The sequence below is a fragment of the Podarcis tiliguerta genome (assembly GCF_965153285.1).
Source record: "Podarcis tiliguerta genome assembly, chromosome: 11".
Taxonomy (NCBI): Eukaryota; Metazoa; Chordata; class Lepidosauria; order Squamata; family Lacertidae; genus Podarcis; species Podarcis tiliguerta.
Window position 1 is genome coordinate 26,440,568 of NC_139544.1, and position 24,139 is coordinate 26,464,706.

Consider the following 24,139-nt stretch of genomic DNA (forward strand, 5'->3'; position numbering starts at 1 on the left):
CCATGTGCCTTAAATTAGTGGAGCACGACCATTAACCTCTCACTTAAAAAGCACAAGTGACACACAATTATATTGATATAGTTAAGCTTAACCTAGCAATTAGACCTTAATGACCAAGACACGGGGAACTTCCTGGGGATTAATGAGTAGAATTCACCTCAGGTCAGCAATTCTCTTCAGAATGGACTAGCCTTTGAAGAAGTCATTGCAACCAGTTATTGTTGTTAGCCTCCTAAGAAGATAGATGCTTGGCCTTTTCTTCTTATTCAAGATGTGGATTCCATGAGGCAGGTGAGGAGAAACACACAACTGATTAATTTATTGTTGAAATTACAAAATACCCAATCCACTAACGGAGATACATATTTTGTAAAAGGGCCAAGGGGAGAAAGGATGCTGTTACAGCCTCTTCTGGCCACCAAAATTGCCTCCCGCTCTCCTCATGCATTTATTTTTGCTGTAGGGCAAAATTAGAGCCCTGCTCACAACAGGGACAAGGGTCCAGGCCTATGGGATGAAAAGGACAGCTGTTCTACTACCCCAGTCTCCTTTTTCACAGGTACTTCCCTGACTGAGATCTAGCAACCGGAGTCAGAATTTTATTTGCTCCATAAAGAGCATATCAAGACTGATAATTGTTGGGGGCTGAGAAGTAGGAACAGCAAATGTGCTTTCTTACTCTGAGTTGAAAGACAAGTTACAGCCAAGTGACTGAAAGCTTCTCGTCACCAAATGGATGGCCTTAGAAACATAGGGCTTCTCAACAGACGATGGAATGAAGAAGGGAGTCTTGAAACTGGCTGATCTCCCAAAATCACCTCAGCTGTAAACTCAGTTTGCAGCTATAGTTGTGCAATTCACATGAGGAAGTAGAACCAATTTCATAACAGCTCTCTTCCCCGGATGTTGAGCTGGCAACGTCACAGAACCTGACTGAACAAATTCAGCACAGGTAAAACTACAAGAAGCCCACCTTTGCTTTTAAATCTTACAAGAAAGGAGCTGGGGATAATGCCTAGAGAAGCCTTTCTCCTCTGTTCTGTTAAGCCAAGGCCTTTGTTGGAGCAGTGCCTCAGATACTATTGAACTCCAGACACATGGATTTAGGCTTTTTGTAGGATAATTAGCAGGGAGCACCTATTCTAACCAACTTGTCCTAAGCTTGTTTATCATTCCTCTGCACTCAGACTCAGTTCCACACACTCTCAGCTTTGTCTATATTGCGTTCATATATATTTATCGTAAGAAAAGGAAACCAACTTATGTAAGCCAGAGGAGGTGACAAATGGGGCTTAACATTCTCAACGGTTTTCTACACAAGGCTTTCTGGGAGAGGGATTCTGACCTCTATTCACTACACCTGATCCCTGCAAGCCATGTGGCACTCAAAAAAAGATAAAAATTAAAGTTTATAGCAGTGGAGTCATATGAAGTTTCCTTATCCTATGTAGGAATTTGCTGCTTTCACATATAGCTATGAAATTCTACATGTGACCTCTCACGTGCAAGCATTTTATACATCGATATTTGGTATATTTCAACTAACTTGGGACAATTTCCTTCTTTCCTGTCTCCAGCTATCCTTACACATATTTCTCCATTAGAGGGAGTCAGGCTCTGCAATGACTCAGAACTATTGAGCCACAAACAGAATTATGTTCGTCTCATTTGTTTTTTTTACAGCTCGCAAGCCCCAATATTATGAAACTACTTAGGAGCCTATAAAATTAGAAGCAAACTGTTATGATTTATGAGCTCAGGTTTAATTTCAGGATTGTAACCTGAACATGTAATTAAAAGGTTAGAAGAGCTTGAAGGTGTTGCGTGGGACGAGGCAAATCTACACTTTCTCAGGACACATTTCCAAATGTAATGAACTTGTTGTGTAAGATTTATGATCAAGTAAAAGGGGGACTGTTGGAGTTCTAAGGTTGCAGATGCTCCATTCCATTCCAGCTTCTCTCACAATTGCAGGGGGTTGGACTAGATGACCCTCGTGTTCCCTTCCAACTCTATGATTCTAAGTGAGAATTCTGAGCTCACTGGGCATGCTCAGTCCTCACTGGGCTACTTTTGGGGTCACTCCCCTTAAGCGTTGTTTTTTTTCTACAAGTGTTTTATACTATGCAAACTTTGGTGTCCTCTCAAGCCCTCTTGTGCTTCGATGGCACTATTCTGGCATCGTAAAGAACAACACTGAGAATCAAAATGATTATTTGTATGAATGTGGATCTCCTTTTTTCAATTAAAAATGCATTCTGCTTGGTATTGCTATCCCATTCGGAGACTGAGGCAGCAGCATACTTTCTCCAGTTAGCTTTGATTCACATCTTGGCAGATTTAAATCCACATTAATAACACTGGCAAGTCCTAGAGGTATTATTGCACAATTTCAGGATTTTGCAGTCACTTCATTGATACTGTTTGAAATAATAATCAAGAAAGGCTGCTGTAGAAAAAACACAGAAAAGTTCCATTACCAACAAAAATACTATATTCTCTGCAACAAACAAATTTGTTGGAAAATGGGCTATTATTTGCAACATTTAGGAACCACTTATTTCAAGAAAACATCCACTTAAATGTTGTGTTTTCTTTGCTGTTACAGTTTTTGTTACAAAACAAAGAAATACATACTTGAGCAAAAAAACCAACAACCCCAACAACCATAAAACAGTAACTTTTGGCAGGTTTGACATATGTTTTAACAGCATTGATCAAGTTAATCAGAACACACTGATGTTTATATCATAAATTGTCATAATGATTTCAGATAACAACATGGTTTGGATGACTGAGTCAATCTTCCCTCCACCTCATCTGCACGTTTACTTATTTGGTATTATTTTTATTCCTTTCTTCAGCTGTAAGATCAGTAATTAAAAGCCTTTCAGTATGCTCTCACTTCAGCAGATGACTGATCTTCATGCTTTTCTCTTAATGCCGTTGACTGATATGCCATTGCCCAGTTTTGCACTGACTCTGTGCAGAAAAGCATGTGTCACAGCTTTTTCTGATATTGCAAACTGGATGAGTAGCTCAAATCTAAAAAACTGAACACTTAGAAGTGAATTCAGATGTCCACAAGCTGTTTTTCTTAAGATTCAAAGCTGCTTCTTTATCATTTAGAAAGGGTCTTTCAAATTACACCACAAAGAACATTGTTTCAGCGCTGGATTGTCACAGAATCTGCTAGATCCTCTTTCATTTCTTTCTTTTTTTAAAATATAATTTTCATTATTACAATTTCCACAATCACATTGACATTCAAATATACATCTCCACTGTTAATATATTTCTTTATACAGTGGTACCTCAGGTTAAGAACTTAATTCGTTCTGGAGGTCCGTTCTTAACCCGAAACTGTTTCTTAACTTGAGGTACCACTTTAGCTAATGGGGCCTGCCGCTGCTGCCACCACAAAATTTCTGTTCTCATCCTGAAGCAAAGATCTTAACTCGAGGTACTATTTCTGGGTTAGCGGAGTCTGTAACCTGAAGCGTCTGTAATCTGAGGTACCACTGTAATGAATTCCCTTCTTCCCCTTCCATTTAGTTTACTTTCTCCCTTTATTATTCATTATATATTATATATTATACTGTTGAATTTACCTTAATCACTTGTTTAGTTATTTTCCAAATACCCCAAAAATTTCCCACTCCTCTTTATATACTTGATCTTCTTGCTCTCTTATTTATTAGACCTGCTAACTCTACATATTCTATCATTTTTGATTGCCAATCCTCCTTATCGGGGACCTCACTCACCCGCCATTTTGGGGCTAACAAGATCTGAGCTGCTGTAGCGGCATACATAAAAAAAAAATTTCTGATACCTGGGTACTGTACTTCCATCTGTAGCATTCCCAAAAGGAATGCCTGTGGGTTATTTATTTTTTTAACATTTAGAACCTGCTAGAACCTGAGCTGACCCTGCTGTGACACATGGCAGCAACAGGCCTGATCCAGGTCTCTTTGCTGCAACAGCCGGGGAGCTGGCACAGCAAAAAAGCATTTTTCCTACATACCCCACACCCCATGAAACTTCTGTGGATCCAGCACCAGTTGCATCGTTCGATTAAGCCCTGCTGCTCTCAGCCAGCAGCTATCGGGTCATTTTCTTTGGATGAGATAGCACTGGAACTTATAGTAACTTTGTAATATTTCTCTTATTAACGAATGCAGTAGAGCATAAGTAGAGGCATTCAGATTAAATAGCAGCTCTGCTCCCCGCCCTAACAACACAAAGTAATTTTTTTTACTGCCAGTTGTTCCACCTTCAGACAACTCTGATGTGCACCTCTTTTAATGGATTGCTTTCCGCACAGTTGCTGTGTCTTCAAAATTACCTTGGTAGATTTTAGAAAACAAAGCAATGTACTTTGTGTATGTTCACCATATACAATTTCTTTATTCTTCATTATGGACTGCTCAACGAAAGCAGAGAGACTTTAAATGCTTTTAATGTGCCTCTCTCACAATATGCCATGTCTTCTTAGCTTTCTGTTATAATGCTGCTGCTTTTTTTCTGGCATTTAGTGCAACATATACCATGTGGTTTATACCACGCAGGTCTAGGGCTCATTGTTCAGGTCGGCAGTTCGAATCCCCACGAGGGGCTGAGCTCCCATTGCTCGGTCCCAGCTTCTGCAAACCTAGCAGTTTGAAAGCACATCAAAGTGCAAGTAGATAAATAGGTACCGCTCGGATGGGAAGGTAAACGCCGTTTCTGTGCGCTGCTTTGGTTCGCCAGAAGTGGCTTAGTCATGCTGGCCACATGACCTGGAAGCTGTACGCCGGCTCCCTCTGCCAGGAAAGCGAGATGAGCGCCGCAACCCCAGAGTCGTTCACGACTGGACCTAACGGTCAGGGGTCCCTTTACCTTTATACCATGATAATATGCCTTTTTGCCAATGAAAACAGCAACATTTATACATGTCAACATTCAGTTGCTTCATGTCCCTTTCAAGGTGTTGTTATTGTTGTTAGGAATATATGTAACTTAAAGCTTTCACCCATGGATGAAGGATTCACAATTCTCAGGTCAGGAAATCATGAAAGCTTTATTGATAAAATCACCACACGATCTTAGCATCAACTCCAAGTACAGGTTCAATCGTAAGTAGAGTTCCAGGATACATGGCTAGGCATAAGCAAAACAGTTGTCTCCAAACTGTTGACACATACAGTCCAATACCTAGTTGTTTCCTGCTTCTGATATATTTAATGCAGTGTTTATTGTTTATCTTTTTTGCCATTTATTTCTCACTTTCTTTCCCCTCCCACTTATTGTTACCTGCAATTCTTTTCCCCAGTATTACTGCTTCTTTTCATTCCCCTTGCTTGGACAAGACCTTCAGGCTCCACGGAAGCCTTCTCAACTATTACAGCTTCTCTGACTCTACTTGTAAATGACATTGACAAGCTCTTGGATTTGTTTGCAGCTTTTCAATCAGTAGCATACATGCTAGCCAAGCTTCTGTTATTGTGGTTTTAAATAACTTCCACACATCCTAAAGAGAATTGGCCCTCTTGACACCCTCTTTTAACCAATTAACTCATTATTTATTTTTTTCCCCTACTTTGGAATTAAATGTGGCTATGCCTTCCACTTACATATTTGTTAGCACGGTGGTTACTGTTTCCAATCAGTCTGACAGCACATATATCTCACATCAGATCTTGGGCACCTCTTGGGATGCAACCCTGGACTGAATCCTAGGATTAAGTGTTCCAAAGCATTTACTGTATCAAAAGGATGTGGGTCTTTCTAAGAATTCCAATGTGCACTTTCCCAGTAACTGAAAATAAAGAACCATTTCAAGATTATTCTCATAGCTTTGGCGAAGGCATGAAAATACAATTATCATACCCAATCTACCTCCCTCAGAACAAAGCATAGCATGGCAGGTATGTTGCTGCTACAGTTCTTCCCATAGGCAGCATTCCTCCCCTTTTTCATCTATGTCATGCCATGACTTCTTGCATATTCTGCCCTATTGTTAATTATATGACCTGGAAGACTTACACCATTCTTCTTTATGGAAGGATCATCCTGAACCCAATGAGTCTAAGCTCCTGATGGCTTTCAAATAGAAAAGAATTTAAAAGTTGATCTGCAAGCTTTCTGATATCAAGTGGCAGTTTTCCAGTTTTGCAGTGGTTTAACTGTAGATCATCCTACCAGCTTTGCTTCAACCAAAATTTCCCCAGTACCTATGCTATATAAACCCCTTTCCCACACCACCACCTGTTATCCACTGAAAGTAGCCCCGGATTTGGACATTTTTATCCCTGAAATGCTTCTTTGGAGATCCTGAATTTAAAAATCTTAGCTAAGTTTTCTTCTTCTTCTTCTTCTTCTTCTTCTAGGACTGCAGCACTACTTTTCTCAACAGCACTGGGATCAACGTGCACCAAAGCCATGGATTTCTCTTCTGCATTTTCTAGATGGCATTCAATATCCATATCCTTCACACCTTGCAGGCAAGCCACCTTGCAGTAAGCATGCCTGTTACAGCTCCACCTCATTGCTGTTCATCATCAAATGGACCCCTTTTAAGCAACTCTTCCTCAGTATGATGCCTTCCTATCCCCAAGGCTCCATTCTGCATCACAACAGATTATATTGTGCCATAACCTTGAAGATCTCATATACAGACCTCTCTTAGCTTCTCCAGGTTAGCTACCCTAGCCTCAAAGGAACAAAGAGCCAGGAGCTCATTGTCTTAGGGACACACCAACAATTTGTTCCCTGCCAGCAGATAATCATACATGTGATGCCCTGTACATTACACAGCCACAGATTCTTTCCAATGAATTTTGGAGTTAGAGTCTTTGAAGTGTGGGAAGCAGGCAGGAATCTAGCAGCCTTGAACACAATGTTACTATCTATAAAACTGAATTCTAACCAAAACTTTTAAAAACAACAACCTATAGTTCTCAGATTTCACTGCAAGAAACCAAATTGATCTTAGTTAAAACACGGTTGGTAGCATACAGATGCCTTAAGACTGGATGTGCTGTAGAGAGCAACTGATCTCTACTGGATGAGGGGTGACCCATGTATTTGCTTCATCTTTCAAATGTCAGGAGATGTGCTGGAAGCATAGCTATATTCATGACAGCTGTGCTTTTAGAGATGACAATGGCCATAAAACGTAAGGTAGGAAGAAACACGGAAGAAGCTGGACAGAATACATGTTTTGCTGGTGTGGAGTTCACTTTTGTAGTCCAGTTTTGATCTGAGAGATAAAAACTGTTAATGTGCTTTACGGAAAATTTGTCTCAGAAGGGGGTGGGGGAACACAAGTTGATAATTAAGAGCAGGAAATTAAGTTTGAATTCTGCTTCTGAAATCTCACTTGAAATCCGCCTTTCCTACCACAAGCATTTGCCAGATGTGAAGTGTGGCTGTGAACTGAGCTGTTTTACAAACCTGGCACTAGAAGGCTATATTCCCAACCAAATTTTGGATTTCCCACTTATGTCCCAGTATTAATCACAGCTTCCGTGAACTCATCCACAGTTCACAGTCTTACATAATGCTCCTATTACTCAGCTACTTTGAGGAATGCACAGCTTGAGCAGTTTTCTCGCCTTAAACCAGTGCACATAGCCTTCCAACTGGGGGGGGGGGGGCAATATAGCTTTCCACAAGCAACTACTTTTTTTCTAAGTTATAAAGCACATACACTTTAAAGGCATATGAATGGGGTGACTTTCACCAACCAAGCGCGAAAGTCTGTCCCTAAGCAAGCTTACTCCAGAAGAAAACAGCCACTGACTTCAGAATTGCAGCCTGAAACTACTACAAGGCAGTAGGACACAGCTACTGAGTTCTCAAGCAGCTGAGAAGTCGGTGGTAAATACAGCAAGTAGGGTTGCCACTTTTGGTTGGGCAAAATATGGGGCAGGTCAGGCAAAGAAAAAGTGGGTTGTGGGGGGGGGATTGGGGGACTTAAAAGTGCAAAAATGATTTCAAAGCAATCTATTACAATGATCAAATGGAAGCCAAGTTCAAACTGTAACAGCAAACATTTCAACAACAATCCTGAAAGGAAATCCTCCCCACCTATTGAATTTCTGCCTGCTGGAAGGATGAATGTAGAAACCCAAACAAAAACAAAAAAGAGAGAAAGGGAAGGGGGAAGGGACTAGAGAGACAGCAACAAGTTCTGCTTCTCTTTCTCTCAGAGCTTTGCCTCCAACATCGTAACAAGGTTTGCATAACCCCTCATCGAGGTACAGTGAATCTGAGAGACCGTAAGTTTTGGGGAGCAGAGAAAAGCAGCGGTGCCAACTTGAATATAAAAAAATGGGAGGGGGGGCTCCCAGGTAAGCCCCGCCCCACATAATCCATCACATGACGCGATGCACACACACTATGTGAATGGCAATGCCCATCAAGTGGGGATGGAGGGGCTCACCCCCTTAAAAAATTTGATTGGTGGGGTGAAGACCCCCTCGGCCCCTGGGAGTCGGCTCCTATGGAGAAGAGTATTTGCACACGCGGGCAGCAAAAGCGAAGTGGGTTTATAAAGCGGAGCCACTGACGGCGCCTTCCCTCACCCCACGAGCCGCAATTCCCACAGACCCCTCGTGACCACTCCACGCGCGCCACAGGCTCCCCGCTTTCTTCCCTCCCGGCAGGCCTGGCGCGGCCCTCTTCTCCTCCTCCCTCCCTCCTCCTGCCTCCTCGCGGCCGCCGCCGTCGCCGCCGTCGTCCTGCGCGAGCCGCGCCGCCCGCTTCCCTTCGCCCGTGACTCCTCCCTCCCCTTCCCGCTCTGTCCCAGGGCTGACATCACGCCCGGGGTTTCCATCGGACGAGGGGAGGGGAGGGGGGTGAAGGAAAGAGGAGGAGGAGGACGCTGTACGGAGCGGCTGCGGCAGCGTGATGGCGGCGGCGGCCGGGAGGACTTAAAGCAACGGCGTCGCGCGCCCGCTCACCTCGGGGTGGTTTTTTTTAACCCGTTCTTTTCCCTCCCGCCGCGCTCTTCCCTATTAAACCGCTTCTCTCTGTTTCTGAGGGGGCTCGCGCTGCTTCTCCCTCCCTCCCGCCCCCCTCTTTTTTCCCCGGGTAGGCCAAGAGGGAGGGCCAGAGAAGCGGCAGAGGGAAGAGGAGAGAGGGAAGAGATCCCGGCAGGCCCCGGAGCGCTCCTTCCTTCCTTCCTTCCTCGAGGCCCGGCTGCAGCGCTCTCCCCCTCGCTGGCTCCTCAGGAGAGGCCCAGGCAGGCCTGGCGGTAAGTGCGGCCTGACGGAGAGCTAAGGAGGAGGGCAGGCTGTGGGGATCGGAGAGAGGCACGCCATACCCGGCCTGGGCGCCTTGTGTAGGCCGCGGTGGGGCAATGGAAGGGCGGAGAGGGAGGGAGCCAGCCAGCTAAACGGGAGTTGGGAGCCGAGGCTCCGGCTTGAGGGAGGAAGGAAGGAAGGAAAGGGCCCGGCCCAGGCGGCTTTGCTCGGTTCTGTGTGGAAAGCGGGCGAGCTGGGGGGGAGAAACGCCGCTTTTGTTCAGCCGCTGCGCCTCAGGCCGGTCCGTTTGTCCGACCGCCTTCGCTTTCTCGCTCTCAGCCCCCGCCCTCCACCCCCTTATAGAGGCTCGCAGGAGCCGACCGCGGTGCTGCTGCTGGTTGTCTTTTCCCCCCCGCCATCTCCCTTTGTTTACCAGGCGGCCGAGGAGAGGCGGTTATGCAGGACGCAGCGAGGCTTTCGCAAGCGGGGCGAGGAGGGGAAAGGCGGGAGGACCGCGGCCGGCCTAAAAAAGAAGCGGCGGCGGCGGCAGTAATAGTGGGAAAGGCGCCCCGCGAGGAGCAGCAGGAGACACCCGCCGCGATAAGGGGGGAACCGGAGGGAGGGGAGAAAGCCCATTTGTTTTGGCACCCACTAAATCCACGAGGCCCGCTGCTCATTGGCTGACAGGCTGGCTATCAGGGACTCGGTGCGGTGCCTTCCTGCTGCTCTGATCAGTGGCCCCGCCTTTTGCTTGGGTTCCCTTAAATAAATATATATATGTAACTGGGTTGATTGAGACCAAGTGGATGATCTTTGCTGCTATGGTATTCCCTGTAAGCTTGTATGGTGCCCAAAGGACGTTGACTTTCTAAGTAGCTAGAAATTGCTCTTGTGCTGGTGGCATTAGCAGCACAAGAGTAATTCCAGCTACTTAACAGAGCTGGCCTTAGTATAGGATTTTGAAAGGGGCAATGCCATAGAAATCATAGTTGGGATCTGTGATTTGTACATTCACCAAGGGTCAGGAAAACAATTTTGTTATAAATCAGTCTTACCTATGTTTACTTGCAGTTTCAGTTCTCAAGTAAGCAGTCAGGAGACTGTAGTTTTAACGGGAGTGAGCAAGCTGCATTTTACTGGTGCTGCAAATTTATAAAATGGTTCACGTATGCATGTTGCTTACAGCACAGTCCTATGTATGTTTACTCAGATGTCAGATGAATTGTTATAATAGGACATGCTCTAGTGAGTTGGTTTAGGATTGCAGCTTTACTTTCAGAAGAAAAAAGTTCCAGCCTGCACCAGCACTACTCCCTTGCTTTCCCTTGGCACTGCCACTAATGGCACTGCTAATTAGATCAATGTCAAAATGCTTCAGAAAGGATCAAATTGGGTTTTCCTGTGTATGAAGTTACTTAGCCTCTGAAGAATAATACTGACCCTGCTGTATGAACTTACAGGGTAAAGATCACTGAGAGAATCCATTATGAGTGTTCACTGTCAAACTAGGACTGGAGAGACTCAGGTTCAAATCCCCCACTAAGCAACATTGGGCCAGTCACTATCTCATGGGTTTGGTGTAATTCGAAAATGGATGGGGGATGGGAATGCAGGGTTATAAATGTAACAAATAATTCAAGAATCTGATGAACTGCACATATCCAGCTAGTTTACTGCAGTATCCTCAAATAGATTACAGATTTGTAAACATTTCACATCTTTATTATTTGTGTATTCATTTTTTAGGGTAACTTGGGGAAAACAAATAACCGCTGAAGTTACATGTGAAATATCTGAAGAGCGAGGAAGACGACTCTTAAGTGGACATTTCATATCCAGCTTCCAAACTGGAAGAACTTTATTTATATTTTTATTTTGGTGAATATTTACAATGAATGGGCACAGTGATGAAGAAAGTGCAAGGAACAGTAGTGGAGAATCAAGGTATGTACTTAAAGATTTGTCTCTGGTAAATCTTACATTTTTGTGAAAGTGAAGTCTTTACCATAATTAAATTGTTTATTTTGAAGTATCGGACCAAGCATTCTTATTTCAAATAAGGACTCTGGAAACTAATTGAATTTACTTAGAAATAAGAGTGTGCACAAGGCTCAGGACCCAATTCTAGTGAATCCATTAATGGTGTGCCTCAGGCAGTAATGGAATATGGTTAACTAACACTCAAATATGCATGTCTTTGCAACAACAGTACGCGTAATGGTTTAGATAGTGTGCTTAGCCCAGCCTGTCATATGTATCTGATTACACAGGACTAAGTGATCTCCATAGGATACATTTTGTGACCATAGCTTAGACAGATTCCTGCTCCAGAATCATGTTCCTCACTTGCATTTCTCACTTTCTGTCTCAGTGGTACTTCATGTCCTCCTTATGTTGTGTTTTAAGGGTGAGAGGAGGGAGTACCACCTCCATATTTGCATGGAACCAAGGAATGGTTTCATCTAGAGTGAGTGCTGGAACTGGAGTAGCTAATTCCTGCATTCCATACTTACCTGGTTAAATAAACTTAAATCCAATTCTATACCATCTTAAGATTTGAACCTTATTTCAGAGTAAACCCATGTGAAGTAGCACATAGTATCTTGGGACTTGTACCAGTGAGGGTTATGTTCATTCTCTAGTGTTGCAGGCAGTATGCATTTGAATACTGGAAATCACAGGTGGGAAGGCTGCTGTTGTATTCAAATTCTCCTTGTGAGCTTCCCATAGGCATTTCGTTGGCCACTGAGGACAGGCCTTTGGCCCAGTCCAGCGGAGTTCTTATATACACTTATATGTACTTGTGTGTTACCCAGCCTTGCAGATAAAGGATCCAATCCTATGCCATTTTCTTTGCAAGTAAACACTGTTGAATGGAACTTAAGAATATATATATTGAATTGTACTGAATTGTACTATAGTGAATTAAATTGTATATATCATGTAGTTTTCCTTGTATGTTCGCATCTTACGTGCTATGGGGTGTCTTGAGCAGTGGTTCTCACAAGCTAGATATCAGAACACCCCCTAGCTGAGTAGCTAGCTGTAAAATTGGACTTGTCTCTGATAAGAAGGCCTGTCTTAGAAGGCCACTTAATGTGTTTCTTTTTGTTCTTCAAAGGATTCCAAAAAACAAATGGATAGGTTTGTTTGTTTGTTCATGTATGTTGAAAACACTACATGTTTATAAATTGGAAGCTTTAGAGAATGTAAGAGGAGCCCTGCTCTAATCCAGCATCCTGATCACAGTGTGGCTATACAGTGGTACCTCGGGTTACAGACGCTTCAGGTTACAGACACTTCAGGTTACAGACTCCGCTAACCCAGAAATAGTACCTCGGGTTAAGAACTTGGCTTCAGGATGAGAACAGAAATCGCGTGGTGGCAGCGGGAGGCCCCATTAGCTAAAGTAGTACCTCAGGTTAAGAACAGTTTCAGGTTAAGAACAGACTTCCGGAATGAATCAAGTTCTTAATCCGAGGTACCACTGTATGTAGTGAATTCTTCTGGAAAACCCACCAGTAGGACATGAAAGGAATAGTCCTCTCCCCACAACCCAGTAACTGCTATTCAGTAGCATAGCGCCTCTGAACCTGCATGCACTGCGTAGCGTATATTGATGGCATGCCTCTGAATACCAGTTGCTGGGGAACGCAAGCGAGAAGAATGCTGTTGTGCTCATATCTTGCTTGTGGGTTTCTCATAAGCATGTGAGAACGTGATGCCAACTGCTGCTTATTCCTGTACTTCACGACCATCTAATCCTCCTTTAAAGCCATCTCAGGTAGTGGCCACCACACCAAATTTCAGCAGTGAATTCTATAAAATGTGTTGTATGGAAGATGTAGTTTGTTTTCTCTCTCGAACCTACTACCACTCTGAACTTAAAATGTGAGGAACAGCTCAATTATTTTCATGGTTCTTGTAGATTAAAATTACAAGGTTTCCCTTTGTCCTAACACTCCCATGAATATTCTGTATTTGGTAATGTTTTGGTACAAAAATAATGCGACCCTCCATTTTTATTGTAGTGTGGAAACTCAAGGACAGCTGTCATTTGAGCCTTAGCTATTATGGCACAGACAGCTGTGTCACAAAGATGGTTACTTGATTTGTAGATAGGTGATCCCCATCAGTACTAGTTCTGGAAGCAGCCTGTAGTTACTAGTGAGCTTTGGCATTGCCTGTTTCTGCAGCCTGGTGGAATGTGGAGCAGAAGCTACCCAGAATTGCTCCCGCTTTCCATCCCAGCCTTCATCTCCTGCAGACTGCAGATTGGTAGTTTGTCATTTCTCTTTATACATCTGGAAATTATATTGGAGACTTGGAAGTAGTGCATGAGAGGTAGTACAATTGTGCTTATATGGATAAAACTTGGGATGCAGATGAAGTTGCCAGATTATGTTCTGTTTTAAGAATTTTGATAGTGTATTTGGTGGAATAATTCATATATTTTCTATATTAGTGGAATATAAAAGAGATTCCCAGGTCATGCTCATTGGCAGGCTAATATGAAACAAGATATATTTGTAATCAAGCCATTCTTATCATTTATAAAGATGCTCTATATGTCTGAATAATCAAGTCTGCCTGTCTACTTGCTGTTCTTAACAGCTTTGTTGCATTCGTGGGAAAGTTTTGGTCAGAAAGTTGTGGAATGCAATAGTGTCTTTGTGGCATCTGACTTCTCAGCTGTGGAAGTGCCCCTTCAAAACCCTCCCAAAATGTCTATTTCCCTCAGGGAATTACATTGAGTAAAATCACTTTAAGGCAGCCTGAGAAGGCTTTGTGATATTGCCAGCCACTACCACTTCAGTCCCATGCTTTTGTATTCTTTCAGCTATTTGTATTCTACTGAGAAGGTGTATTAGATACCCAAGGATTAACTATAGCTATGTAAGGCAGGAGGAAAGATGACATGGAGAGAGGTGGGCTAGGGTTAGTTAACAGACAGAGGCCAGGAGGCTGAGGAAATGAGAGAGGAGGAGGCTGGAACAGTGTCTGTGGAGTGGTGGGGAAATTAGAAAAGCATGACTTACCGTATATGGTTGTAGGAGAAAATGAATGTAGGATGCATGTACTCAGGGATGAGGGAGGGGAAATGGGTTCTGACCAGGGGCATAGCATGGGGGAGGACTGCTGGAGTGATTGACCTGGGTACATTTTTTCAGGGGAGGGGTGCTGCTGCTCACACCGCCCTCCCTATGCCAGCCTTGCGCTGCTTTGTGAGGCTGGGATCATTCCAGCCTCACAAAACAGCTCAGGGCTGGTGCTGCTCCAGTGGCAGCAAGGGCTGGGCTGGTGCGCAGTGAGCTCCTTTTGCCTCCTGCACCCGTCCCCCCAGCGCATGTGCGCCCCAGGCACTATTAAAGCATGCTCCGCGGCTAGTTCTGACTCTTGCTTACCGCATTAAAATACATGTTCCCATCTGAATGTCTCTTCTGTCATGAATTTATAAGATGGTCCCTCTGTCTTAATCATCATTTGTGAAAGCAGGGCAATACCAACAGCCTACCTTATGGGGATTTCTTTTCTTTTTGAATAGTCTGATATGTATTTGAAACACTTTAGAGACTAAAGAATGGAATAAATGTGTGTGGTTATTATTAGCAGTTAGTATGATGATACTACTTTTCCCTGCTGGGTTTGCCACGCTGATCCTTAGAAGTATGCTTAATTAAAATAATGAAAAATTTTGAAATCTGGGTTTAGCATTTGATATCTCAATTTATTGTTTAGTAAATGATCTAATTATTTGATTAATCAAAGTAGCATATTGTAAATCTATATTCAAAAGAATAGAATTTCTTGATTGGTAACTAGTAATAAGTAAATGTGTCCTATCCGACAAATAGTTTGTTGGGGTAGAGCCTGGTTTATGTGTCATGGTGCATATTCTCAAAACTGATTCTAGATTCTCAGTCTCCCCTGGAATCAACAGATTGGAGCCTACTGTCTCTAGTTCTTTTGTCTGAGACAGTTTTAATTATAACTTAATTTATAAATTATAAATCAGGGTGTTTTTTTCCCTATTGGGTACACTGTCCTTTTGCCTCAACACTGCTATGATCTAAATGAGCTGTGACATCTGTAGTTGCAAAACTGCTTTGAATTCAACCAATTTGATTTTCAGAGGAGCCTGGGAAGCACTGAGTACTTTTTTCAACTAATACATTGAACAGGCTTTATTGGTTTGGTAGTACTTCAATTCTTTGCAAGGCAGAACAATAAAGCTAGGCTTCTAAGGTCAGTTTAAGGTCTTTAGTAGTCAAATCTGGTCACAGAGGTCATATTGTGGGAGGTAAAAATTCTTAACTTGTGAAAATTGGATAAATGTAAAATCTGTAGTAGAGATTATTTAAAAGTGCCAATACATGTACAGGAAATAGTTTTGAACTTAAAAGTTCTTTTCTGAACTTAAAAGATTAACATGGCATAAGTTTTAGACTGAAAATAGTAAGTAGACTCTGTTGGTCTGCTTATTTAATGTGCATTTGATCCTGGTCCAATTGCACTGGGTACCAATTAGTTTCCAGGCCCAAATCAAAGTGCTGGTTTTTACCTATAAAGCCTTAAACGGCTCAGGACCACAATACTTCAAGGGTTGCTTCTTTCCATATGAACCAGCTGGACCCTGAGATTATCTTGTGATGCCCTTCTTTGTGTGCCTCTTCCTTGAGAGGTCAGGAGGGTGGCAACATGAGAATGGGCCTTTTCTGCAGTTGTTCCCCATCTGTGGAATGCTCTCCCCAGGGAAGTTCGCCTGGCACCTTCACCATACACCTTTAGGCGCTGGGCAAAAATGTTCCTTTTTAACCAGGCCTTTGCCTGACCTGATCTACATCCTATACCCTTTTTAAAATGCTGGCTCTTTTTAGGGTTTTTTTTTATTCGGTTGTTTGTATTTTGATTTTATGTATGTGATCCTCTATGTGAACCGCCCTGAGACCTTCAGGTATAGGGCGGTATAGAAATAAAATTAATAATAATAATTAGGTGGTCTGCTTTTATGAGCAAAAGATTTTTTAGCGTGAGGTTTTTGAGACTTAATTTTGTTGGTGCAGCTGTTAGTATGTAAAATCATTAGCTCTTTGCTTTCAGTGTGACACTGAAATATATCATAACGTTGTAGATCCCACTATTTTCTGAAATGGTACCATTAGTTGTACGTACTTTGTATTCATTTGAGACAATGTTACTTTAAAACGTTTTTATTTTCAAAGGCCTGTTTTCCGATCAAGCTGTGTATTTGTTTTTTTAAAAAAAATGATAATAACAATCTGCAGCAAATCTTGGCCTCACATATTCCTCCCTTTTCCATTTGCAAGTGGAGGAGATTGAAAGATTCCATGTTAAATTGCACTTGTTCGGATTCTGTGAGTTCAGATTTGAGTTTGTTTGAACTAACAATTGGAATAAGCCAGTTTCCTGATTTTGGATATCACAGAAAACGTACGTACAGTGGTACCTCGGGTTACATACACTTCAGGTTACAGATTCTGCTAACCCAGAAATAGTACCTTGAGTTAAGAACTTTGCTTCAGGATGAGAATAGAAATCACGCGGTGGCAGTGGGAGGCCCCATTAGCTGAAGTGGTACCTCAGATTAAGAACAGTTTCAGGTTAAGAACGGACCTCCAGAATGAATTAAGTTCCACTGTATTGAAAATAGTAGAACAAACTTGAACCAAAATTGCACATAATGCTTTAGAGACAATTGAGGAGCTCGTGAGTTTTCATATTAAAGTTAAGGATTGGATATTATGCTTGCTCCAACAAAGTCAATTCTTGGCTAATTCAAAATACTGTTACTGATAGTGTATGAAGTAAATATAGCAAGATACTTGTCTTGTTTCGATGATCATATCTCAAAGGATATATGAATGAGACCTGTTCCTCCCCATGCAGCTATTTCATGTTGCATGAGCAAATGAAAAGCCAGGAAGTTTCAGTTAACTATAGTTTCTCACTATATCCAAACTGGGCACAACAGGTTAATGGTTTCTAAATATGCCATGTTATGAAACTAACTTTAAACTGTGACTTTATATCTTGACTTTTTTAGAAGCCATAGTTTCCTAGTTCAGTAGTAAAACTGATTCTGAGAATTCCTGGTTTATTTCCCAACCTGTGAGAAGGAAAGAAAAAATTGTCTATGTGTTTTCAGATGTGATCATCTGAATGCAATCTTATACTCAAATATGAACACAATGATGTCTAATTAGTTTGTCTGAAACACTTACAAATTTAACTGATACTTACATAATTGCTTTTTATTAACTGATTAGTAGGTGAACAGGAAACTGAAAGCTGATAATGAAATGCAATGAGGGAGGGGGAAATGATATTTCAATCTGGAGGCACTTGTGTAGTATGGTCAAATTGATTAAATCAACACCTTAGCTAGCTTGGGAACAGATGAATAATAATGGATCCTAGCCAATACAGAAATTGTATATGACTAACATCAAGTTTTAGTAGGGAAATTACATCCATCTAGTTAGAAAAAACATACTGAAATAATAGACGTTGAGATGTAGCAAATAGTAATGAAAAAATTATTCTGCTACAGATGTGAAAGCTTAAAAAACACATACAATCTTTGCATCAACGGACCTAGGGAGCTTATCAGTAGAATAGCCCCCTCCTTGACCTGGAGAAAATCATTGTTTCCAAGACTCAATGTTAATCAATTTAGTATTTGGAAATCATTGGAAATCATAAATGGAATAGTCTTATCTCAAGTACTCTGCAGACCACCTGATGCTTATAAACATTACTAATGCAAGCTGTGGTGAGGAGAGAGAGAGAGAGAGAGCACTCCTACTTTATTCAAATGACCATTTGGAGGACACCTCATTTCCATTGGATGTGTAGTTGTAATACCATTTATAATAACATAAAGAGAGCCCCTGCTGAAAATAGGCCACCATCCGATTTTCCACAGTGGCATACTAGATGTCCCTTGACAACAATGGCCTTCACCCTTTAATGTTCTCCACCAACAGGTACTCAGAGCCATAAGATCAATAGCTATTGTCACTTATAATTATTGATGGAGACCTTTCTGCAGTGCTATTTTCCCATTAAAAATAGTATAAATGGAAACAGGACCAAGTCAGAAAATTACTTAATGATGCTGAGCCAGAGTGGAGTACTAGAAGTTTGTTATTTCTCTTTCAAATTTACTGCATTCCTGGGAGTTTATGGTGTTCTACTGCTCGTCAGAGGAGGAAGGGAGGAACATTCATCTCTTTCAAGACAGGCAGAGTGTGGACACTGTCAACTGCTGTTTCAGTGACCATGTTTTCTGATGAGTACAGTTCTTGATGGTACTCTGCCCATTGCTTCATCTGCTTGTTGCAGCTTGTGATGATCTCTCCCAACTAGGTTTTCAGTGGTCCATTTTTCTTGACTGTTTGTACAAGGCTTTCTTCATGCCTGCATCCATTTTGCAAGTGTTACCACTGACAGTAGCAAGTTGAATGCTCTGGCAGTAGTCATTGGCACATTGTCTGGCAATCCACTGGGCATCACTCCCTGCCTGTCTTAGTACATCTTCTTGCAGGGTGCACACTTGTAGGTCATAAGAGCTCTCACTTTGCAAGCAATAACAGGCTCCATTTCCTTAATGTCAGCCTCAAACCAGTCGGAGATCTGTGTCTATCTCTCCGTTTGAAATATATCGACTATTGGTTGCCAAGCTCCACAACACAAGCCATTAGAAAAACTACATTTTAAATATATGAGTCTGAAGTTTAAAACACATTTTTGTCTGTCTGTTGGAGGAAGTTGCTTGTGTGCAAATGTAAGCAAAAGCATGCAACTGCACGTCCATAGCTCTAAAGCATGTGGCAAATTAACATTTGAGCAATTGTTACTTGGATGGGGAAACATTAACATTCCTGTGTCCGGCATGCAGTGTTCAGTTAACTAGCAACTAGATGTCTAAGGCCATTCCATTCTGTACTTTATCCTATGTCCTAAGTATGTGTGTTCAGGGGAAAAAAAGGATATTCAAGGCTCCTTAATTCATTGACACTCCATTTGAGGGATTTATTGGGAGAACTCCAACTTGCAGATGCAGGCATTACTGCAAAGACTGATAATCAGCTGGTCATACTGTTGAAGCAGCAACATTTACTATCTAAGGCTAACACTTAAGGGGCTTTTAAATGAGGACTGCACACCTGAATCTGTTCTTCAACCTTCTTATAATATTTACTTTTAACTTAAAATTGCAGCCAGTCAGATGATGATTCTGGTTCAGCATCAGGTTCTGGATCTGGTTCAAGTTCTGGAAGCAGTAGCAATGGAAGTAGCAGCCAGTCGGGAAGCAGCGATTCAGACTCTGGTTCAGAGTCTGGCAGTCAATCGGAATCTGAGTCTGATACATCTAAGGAAAAGAAAGTCCAAGCTAAACCTCCAAAGGTTGATGGAGCTGAGGTAAGGTGGACTCTCTCCACAAATGAGAAACTCTATTTAAATGGTTGTTGTATTAAGTGAGCACCTGCATAAATAGTGTAAATTAGAAAGTACTTTAGTAATATGAAACATTGGAAATGCTGATAAAAATATCAGATGGCAGCAGTGCCAAACTTTCACCTTTCTAAGAAATACCCAGTGTTGACATTAACACTGCCTGGGATATTTAGCAACGTGTGTTGTATCCACTGCTGCCATTCCACTTGTGGAACAGACTTGCGCTTGCACAACTTCACCCTCCTCTCCCATGCACCCTCACAATCTGCTCCAGAGGATTGGAACACCCTCCAGAGCAGGTCTGGTGGGTGCAAGGATTCAAGAGGAAAGAGAAGTACCACATGTGGAACTCAGTTCATGCAGCAGCTGAATACATTGGATGTTTCTGGCAACTCTTAAGTAAAAGTCTCTTTTAAGTTTAGAAGGGACTTACAAAATAATATATTAAAGAATCGTGTCTAATTTTTGCCACACAAAAGGCAACAGTCTTACAGCCTTCTAGATGCAATTTTGACGATGGCATGATATCAATATAACTAACCGTTTCAGTTGAATCAAGTCTCCAGGCCACCCCACCCAGTGGAAGAACTATATTTCAATTGTGTTCATTTGTTTCTTGATAACTTTTCTTGTATTTTGGATCTACCTGATACTTGTAAAGTTTGTGGACTTTACTCAAGAATGTATTTTATTGCTTGTGTTTTATGTGACTACATAATTGTTTTTATTTGAATTCTGCTTTAGTTTTGGAAATCAAACCCAAGTATTCTGGCTGTACAGAGATCAGCAATGCTCAGGAAACAGCAGCAGCAGTCAAAAGCAGCATCCTCAAACAGTGGCTCAGAAGAGGTGAATAGTTAGCTAGTATTTTAAATATAAATGTAAACACAGATCTTTACTAGCCAATGCTAGTATTTTAAAAGAGAAATTGGAGTCAAAGTATCCTTTAAGTAAAGTACCTTTCAAATCATTGACTTGTATACTACTGTAGATGCCAACTGTTACCTTTCTTGGGGCCAGCACAGTATCTTTAAGACTGTATGTCATACTTGCTTTCAGTATTCACAAGATTATAATATATGTAGTTGAATTCCCTTGTAAAAGAAAAAAGGTGTCAAGTTCAAATGGGCTGGAGGACCAATTCAGGGGCTAATTTGACAAGCACCTTTAATGAGGCAACCAGTAGTTGGACTGAGGATCAACTTTTCAAATGTCCCTTGCCATCCAAACTTAATGTGCCATCCTTCCTCATCTTACCTGCAAAATTTCCTGCAACTTTGGTGTTGAAATGGAATAGCAGTGTTAAGAGAATGACTGTTTGTTTACATCCTTATGGATCTTATATTTTATTTTTCTATGCAGGACTCATCAAGTAGTGAAGATTCTGCCGATGACTCATCCAGTGAAATCAAGAGGAAGAAACATAAAGAGTAGGAAATTAAGTATTACATAGCTTGATGTAGTGTTTTAAATTTATCTGAACAGCAGAGCACATGACGTTATCAATGTTATTTTATCTCAGTGGTTGCATAGTACCCAGTGAATAAACTACTTGCTTATCTGTATACTTGTATTGCTATCCATATAGTGACATGTTAGGATTTGCATATTTAAGATCTTTGCATGGAAACATTCTCATTTTAGAAACAGACAACTGCAACGGTGTTAGGAGTTTAATTGCCCAGAACATATTTCTTTCCAAGAGGTTAAAGCCCCTTAAGCATAATCTGGTGAATGTTTTCTGTGCAATTGGCCAACCAAAATGTTTGCTTTCTATCACCCCATCATTCTCTCACTGAGGCAGATCAGGTCTCTGACATCACATTGTTGTATATATACTCACATAATGCCTCCAAAGCATGTTACTAGCTCAGGACAATTCCATGCCCCTTCCCTCCTGAGCTTGATACTGAAGGGAGAGAGAGTAGTCATCTCTGCAGTCCCACTGCACTTCTGAAGCTTTCAGAAGTGTGTCTGATGTTGAAGGAGCTCTAACTGTCCTTTTTAATTAGGAATTTGCCCCTGCCCCTTCTTCCACTGTCCTTTCTACTGAGCTTAACCTTAGAAATTATCCACCCCAAGGAATTGTCCTTTGGATTATCCAAAGTTGTTCTTTACTTCTAAGGGGCTCAGAGTGCCTCCAAAAAGCAGTACAGTACAATTATAAGGACGATCCCCTACCTACAGCTACAGACTTAGAAGGAAGGCTGAGGCTAGAATTTGGATCATGGCCACTGCTGCTAACATATTTGTGGACCACAGCAGGTCTCATTAATGTGGAAAATCTATATAGTTAGCATTTCATTTTAATGAATCTGGAATTATCCCAGATAGTTCTCCTATTGTGTAAAAGCTGTAGAGACAGAATTTTTAAAGAAAGTGGCAAATAACTACTTACTGAAATATTCACAAATTCCTGTAAAACATTAACTTCATTTTAGTCATGCAAAGTTAAAGGTTTAACCCTTTTCCTGTAACACCTTCCATCTCCATTAATTTTTCTGCTAATTTCACTTGTTCAACATTGCTGTTTTCAAAATGTGTCAGGATAGTGGCTCACTCCCTTTAAAATTTTGTACTAAAAAACTTGATTTTGTAAGATTATTCTTACTTCTATTGATCTACATTTAGGTATATAAATGTTCTTTTTGTAATTTTAATTTATGTAGTGAAGACTGGCAAATGTCTGGGTCAGGATCCGTCTCTGGAACTGCTTCAGATTCTGATTTGGAAGAAAGCAGAGATAAAAGTAGTTGTGAAGAGAGCGAATCTGACTATGAGCCAAAAAACAAGGTCAAGAGCAGGAAGCCTCCAAGCAGGTATGTGAAAAATATTTTCGATTGTAAAGTGTCTCCCTTGTTTGGATAAAAAATATATATATCCTCCCTGCATGTTGCCATCTAGGAGTCCAGTAAGTAGATGAGCTAGTCTTTGTACACTGGGATGCAGAAGAAAGAAAAGTTGTCTTCTTGCTGAGGGGGCATCTCCCATTTTCTCCATATATAATATTTTTCTTGCCTCCATTGCAGAATGATCTGCTATGTAGTTTAGACTGCTTTAGGCCAAAGCTTGTCTTTGTTTGCGAACAAGAAAGAAAGAAGGTAGAAGTCTTTTTGAGCACTGAACCTTATTTGGATAGTGTGCAGTTGGGCCCGTTGAAGCCTTTGTCCATCTGCTTTGTTTTGCTTTTGGGGAATGTGATGACTTTTTATTTCCCAGCGAGGCCAGGTCCAGTTAAGACTCTTCCGTGAGAAGCTTACAATCTCAGGCATGTTAATCCATTCTGATGTGCTTCAGTGTGGCCAGAGAAGCCACAATGCTTCTTTGGGGTGGAGCCTAGAAGCCTGACCTAGAACCCAGCTGCGAAAACAAACCGGACCTGTTCAAGAAGTACCATCTGATAATAGAAAGCTGGGAAAGATGGGAGAAGTGGTTTTTGGGTGCTCTTACCCCACCCCACCCCCAAAGAGAAAACCTTCAACCATGTGTTTCCTCCACTTGGAGCATAAAAGTAATAAAACCCAGCAGATTAACTGCGTGGGAAGCTGGCTGTCGAGAGAGAACATTTTAGATGTTTCCCTGTTGTGGATATCGCTGTACTTCAGAATCCGTCCATAGTAAATGCTATGCCAGCAATGTCTGGGTTAAAAACAAAACAGCCAAGGTTATAATGTGTCTTAATGCCCCAAAGGGCTACTCTTTTCACAACTTTGGCCCTTGCCTTTTGATGTGTTCAGATTCCATTGGCATGGTATAGGAAACTGGCTAGACTCAACTCCTTAATGGTGTTGGGAAAGTTGGATATGTTATTTGAATAGACAAACATTTAGTATAATAAAAATGTTTTTAAAATGACAAAAAAAAGAGAGAAAGAAATCTGATAGTCTGCAGATTCAGAGATTTACTACAGGAAGTTAATAAAAATTGGTGCTCCAGCACAACCTACAGGGTTCTGAGCATCTTTGCCTGCCATTTATTCTAGGGCTTTTACTGATGAGTGTTATAAAAGTCTGTTTTTCTTTTATTGTTCTTCAAATGTTTAAGAATAAAGCAAAAAAGTGGAAAGAAAAGTGGGGGGCAGAAGAAAAGGCAGCTTGACTCATCAGATGATGATGACGACGATGACGATTATGATAAAAGAGGATCTCGCCGCCAGGCCACAGTAAATGTTAGTTACAAAGAAGCTGAAGAAGCAAAGACAGATTCAGATGATCTGCTGGAAGTCTGTGGAGAGGATGTCCCACAACCTGAAGAAGATGAATTTGAGACAATTGAAAAATTTATGGATAGCCGCATTGGACGAAAAGGAGGTAATATTGACTTATATTTGTAAAACTTCTCAAGCTGATGAATAATGTTTCAAATTATTTCTATTGGATGAAATATATGAGAAGTACATGTTGTGAATGATACAGTAACTGATATTT

The 24,139-nt window shown here is 41.5% G+C and overlaps 1 protein-coding gene across 2 annotated transcripts in view; it reads left to right on the top strand.

Annotated features, from left to right (window-relative positions):
• Positions 1-8,654: 8,654 nt before the first annotated feature.
• Positions 8,655-24,139, top strand: part of CHD1 (chromodomain helicase DNA binding protein 1) — a 42,668-nt gene continuing 27,183 nt past the window's right edge. For both annotated transcript variants that reach the window (XM_083403598.1, XM_083403599.1), the window contains exons 1-7: positions 8,655-9,241; positions 10,977-11,174; positions 19,475-19,676; positions 20,457-20,561; positions 21,075-21,142; positions 22,382-22,531; positions 23,757-24,022. In XM_083403598.1, coding sequence (XP_083259724.1) covers positions 11,122-11,174; positions 19,475-19,676; positions 20,457-20,561; positions 21,075-21,142; positions 22,382-22,531; positions 23,757-24,022 — 844 coding nt within the window. In that variant the 5' untranslated portion in view covers positions 8,655-9,241; positions 10,977-11,121. The remainder of the gene's footprint in view (positions 9,242-10,976; positions 11,175-19,474; positions 19,677-20,456; positions 20,562-21,074; positions 21,143-22,381; positions 22,532-23,756; positions 24,023-24,139) is intronic.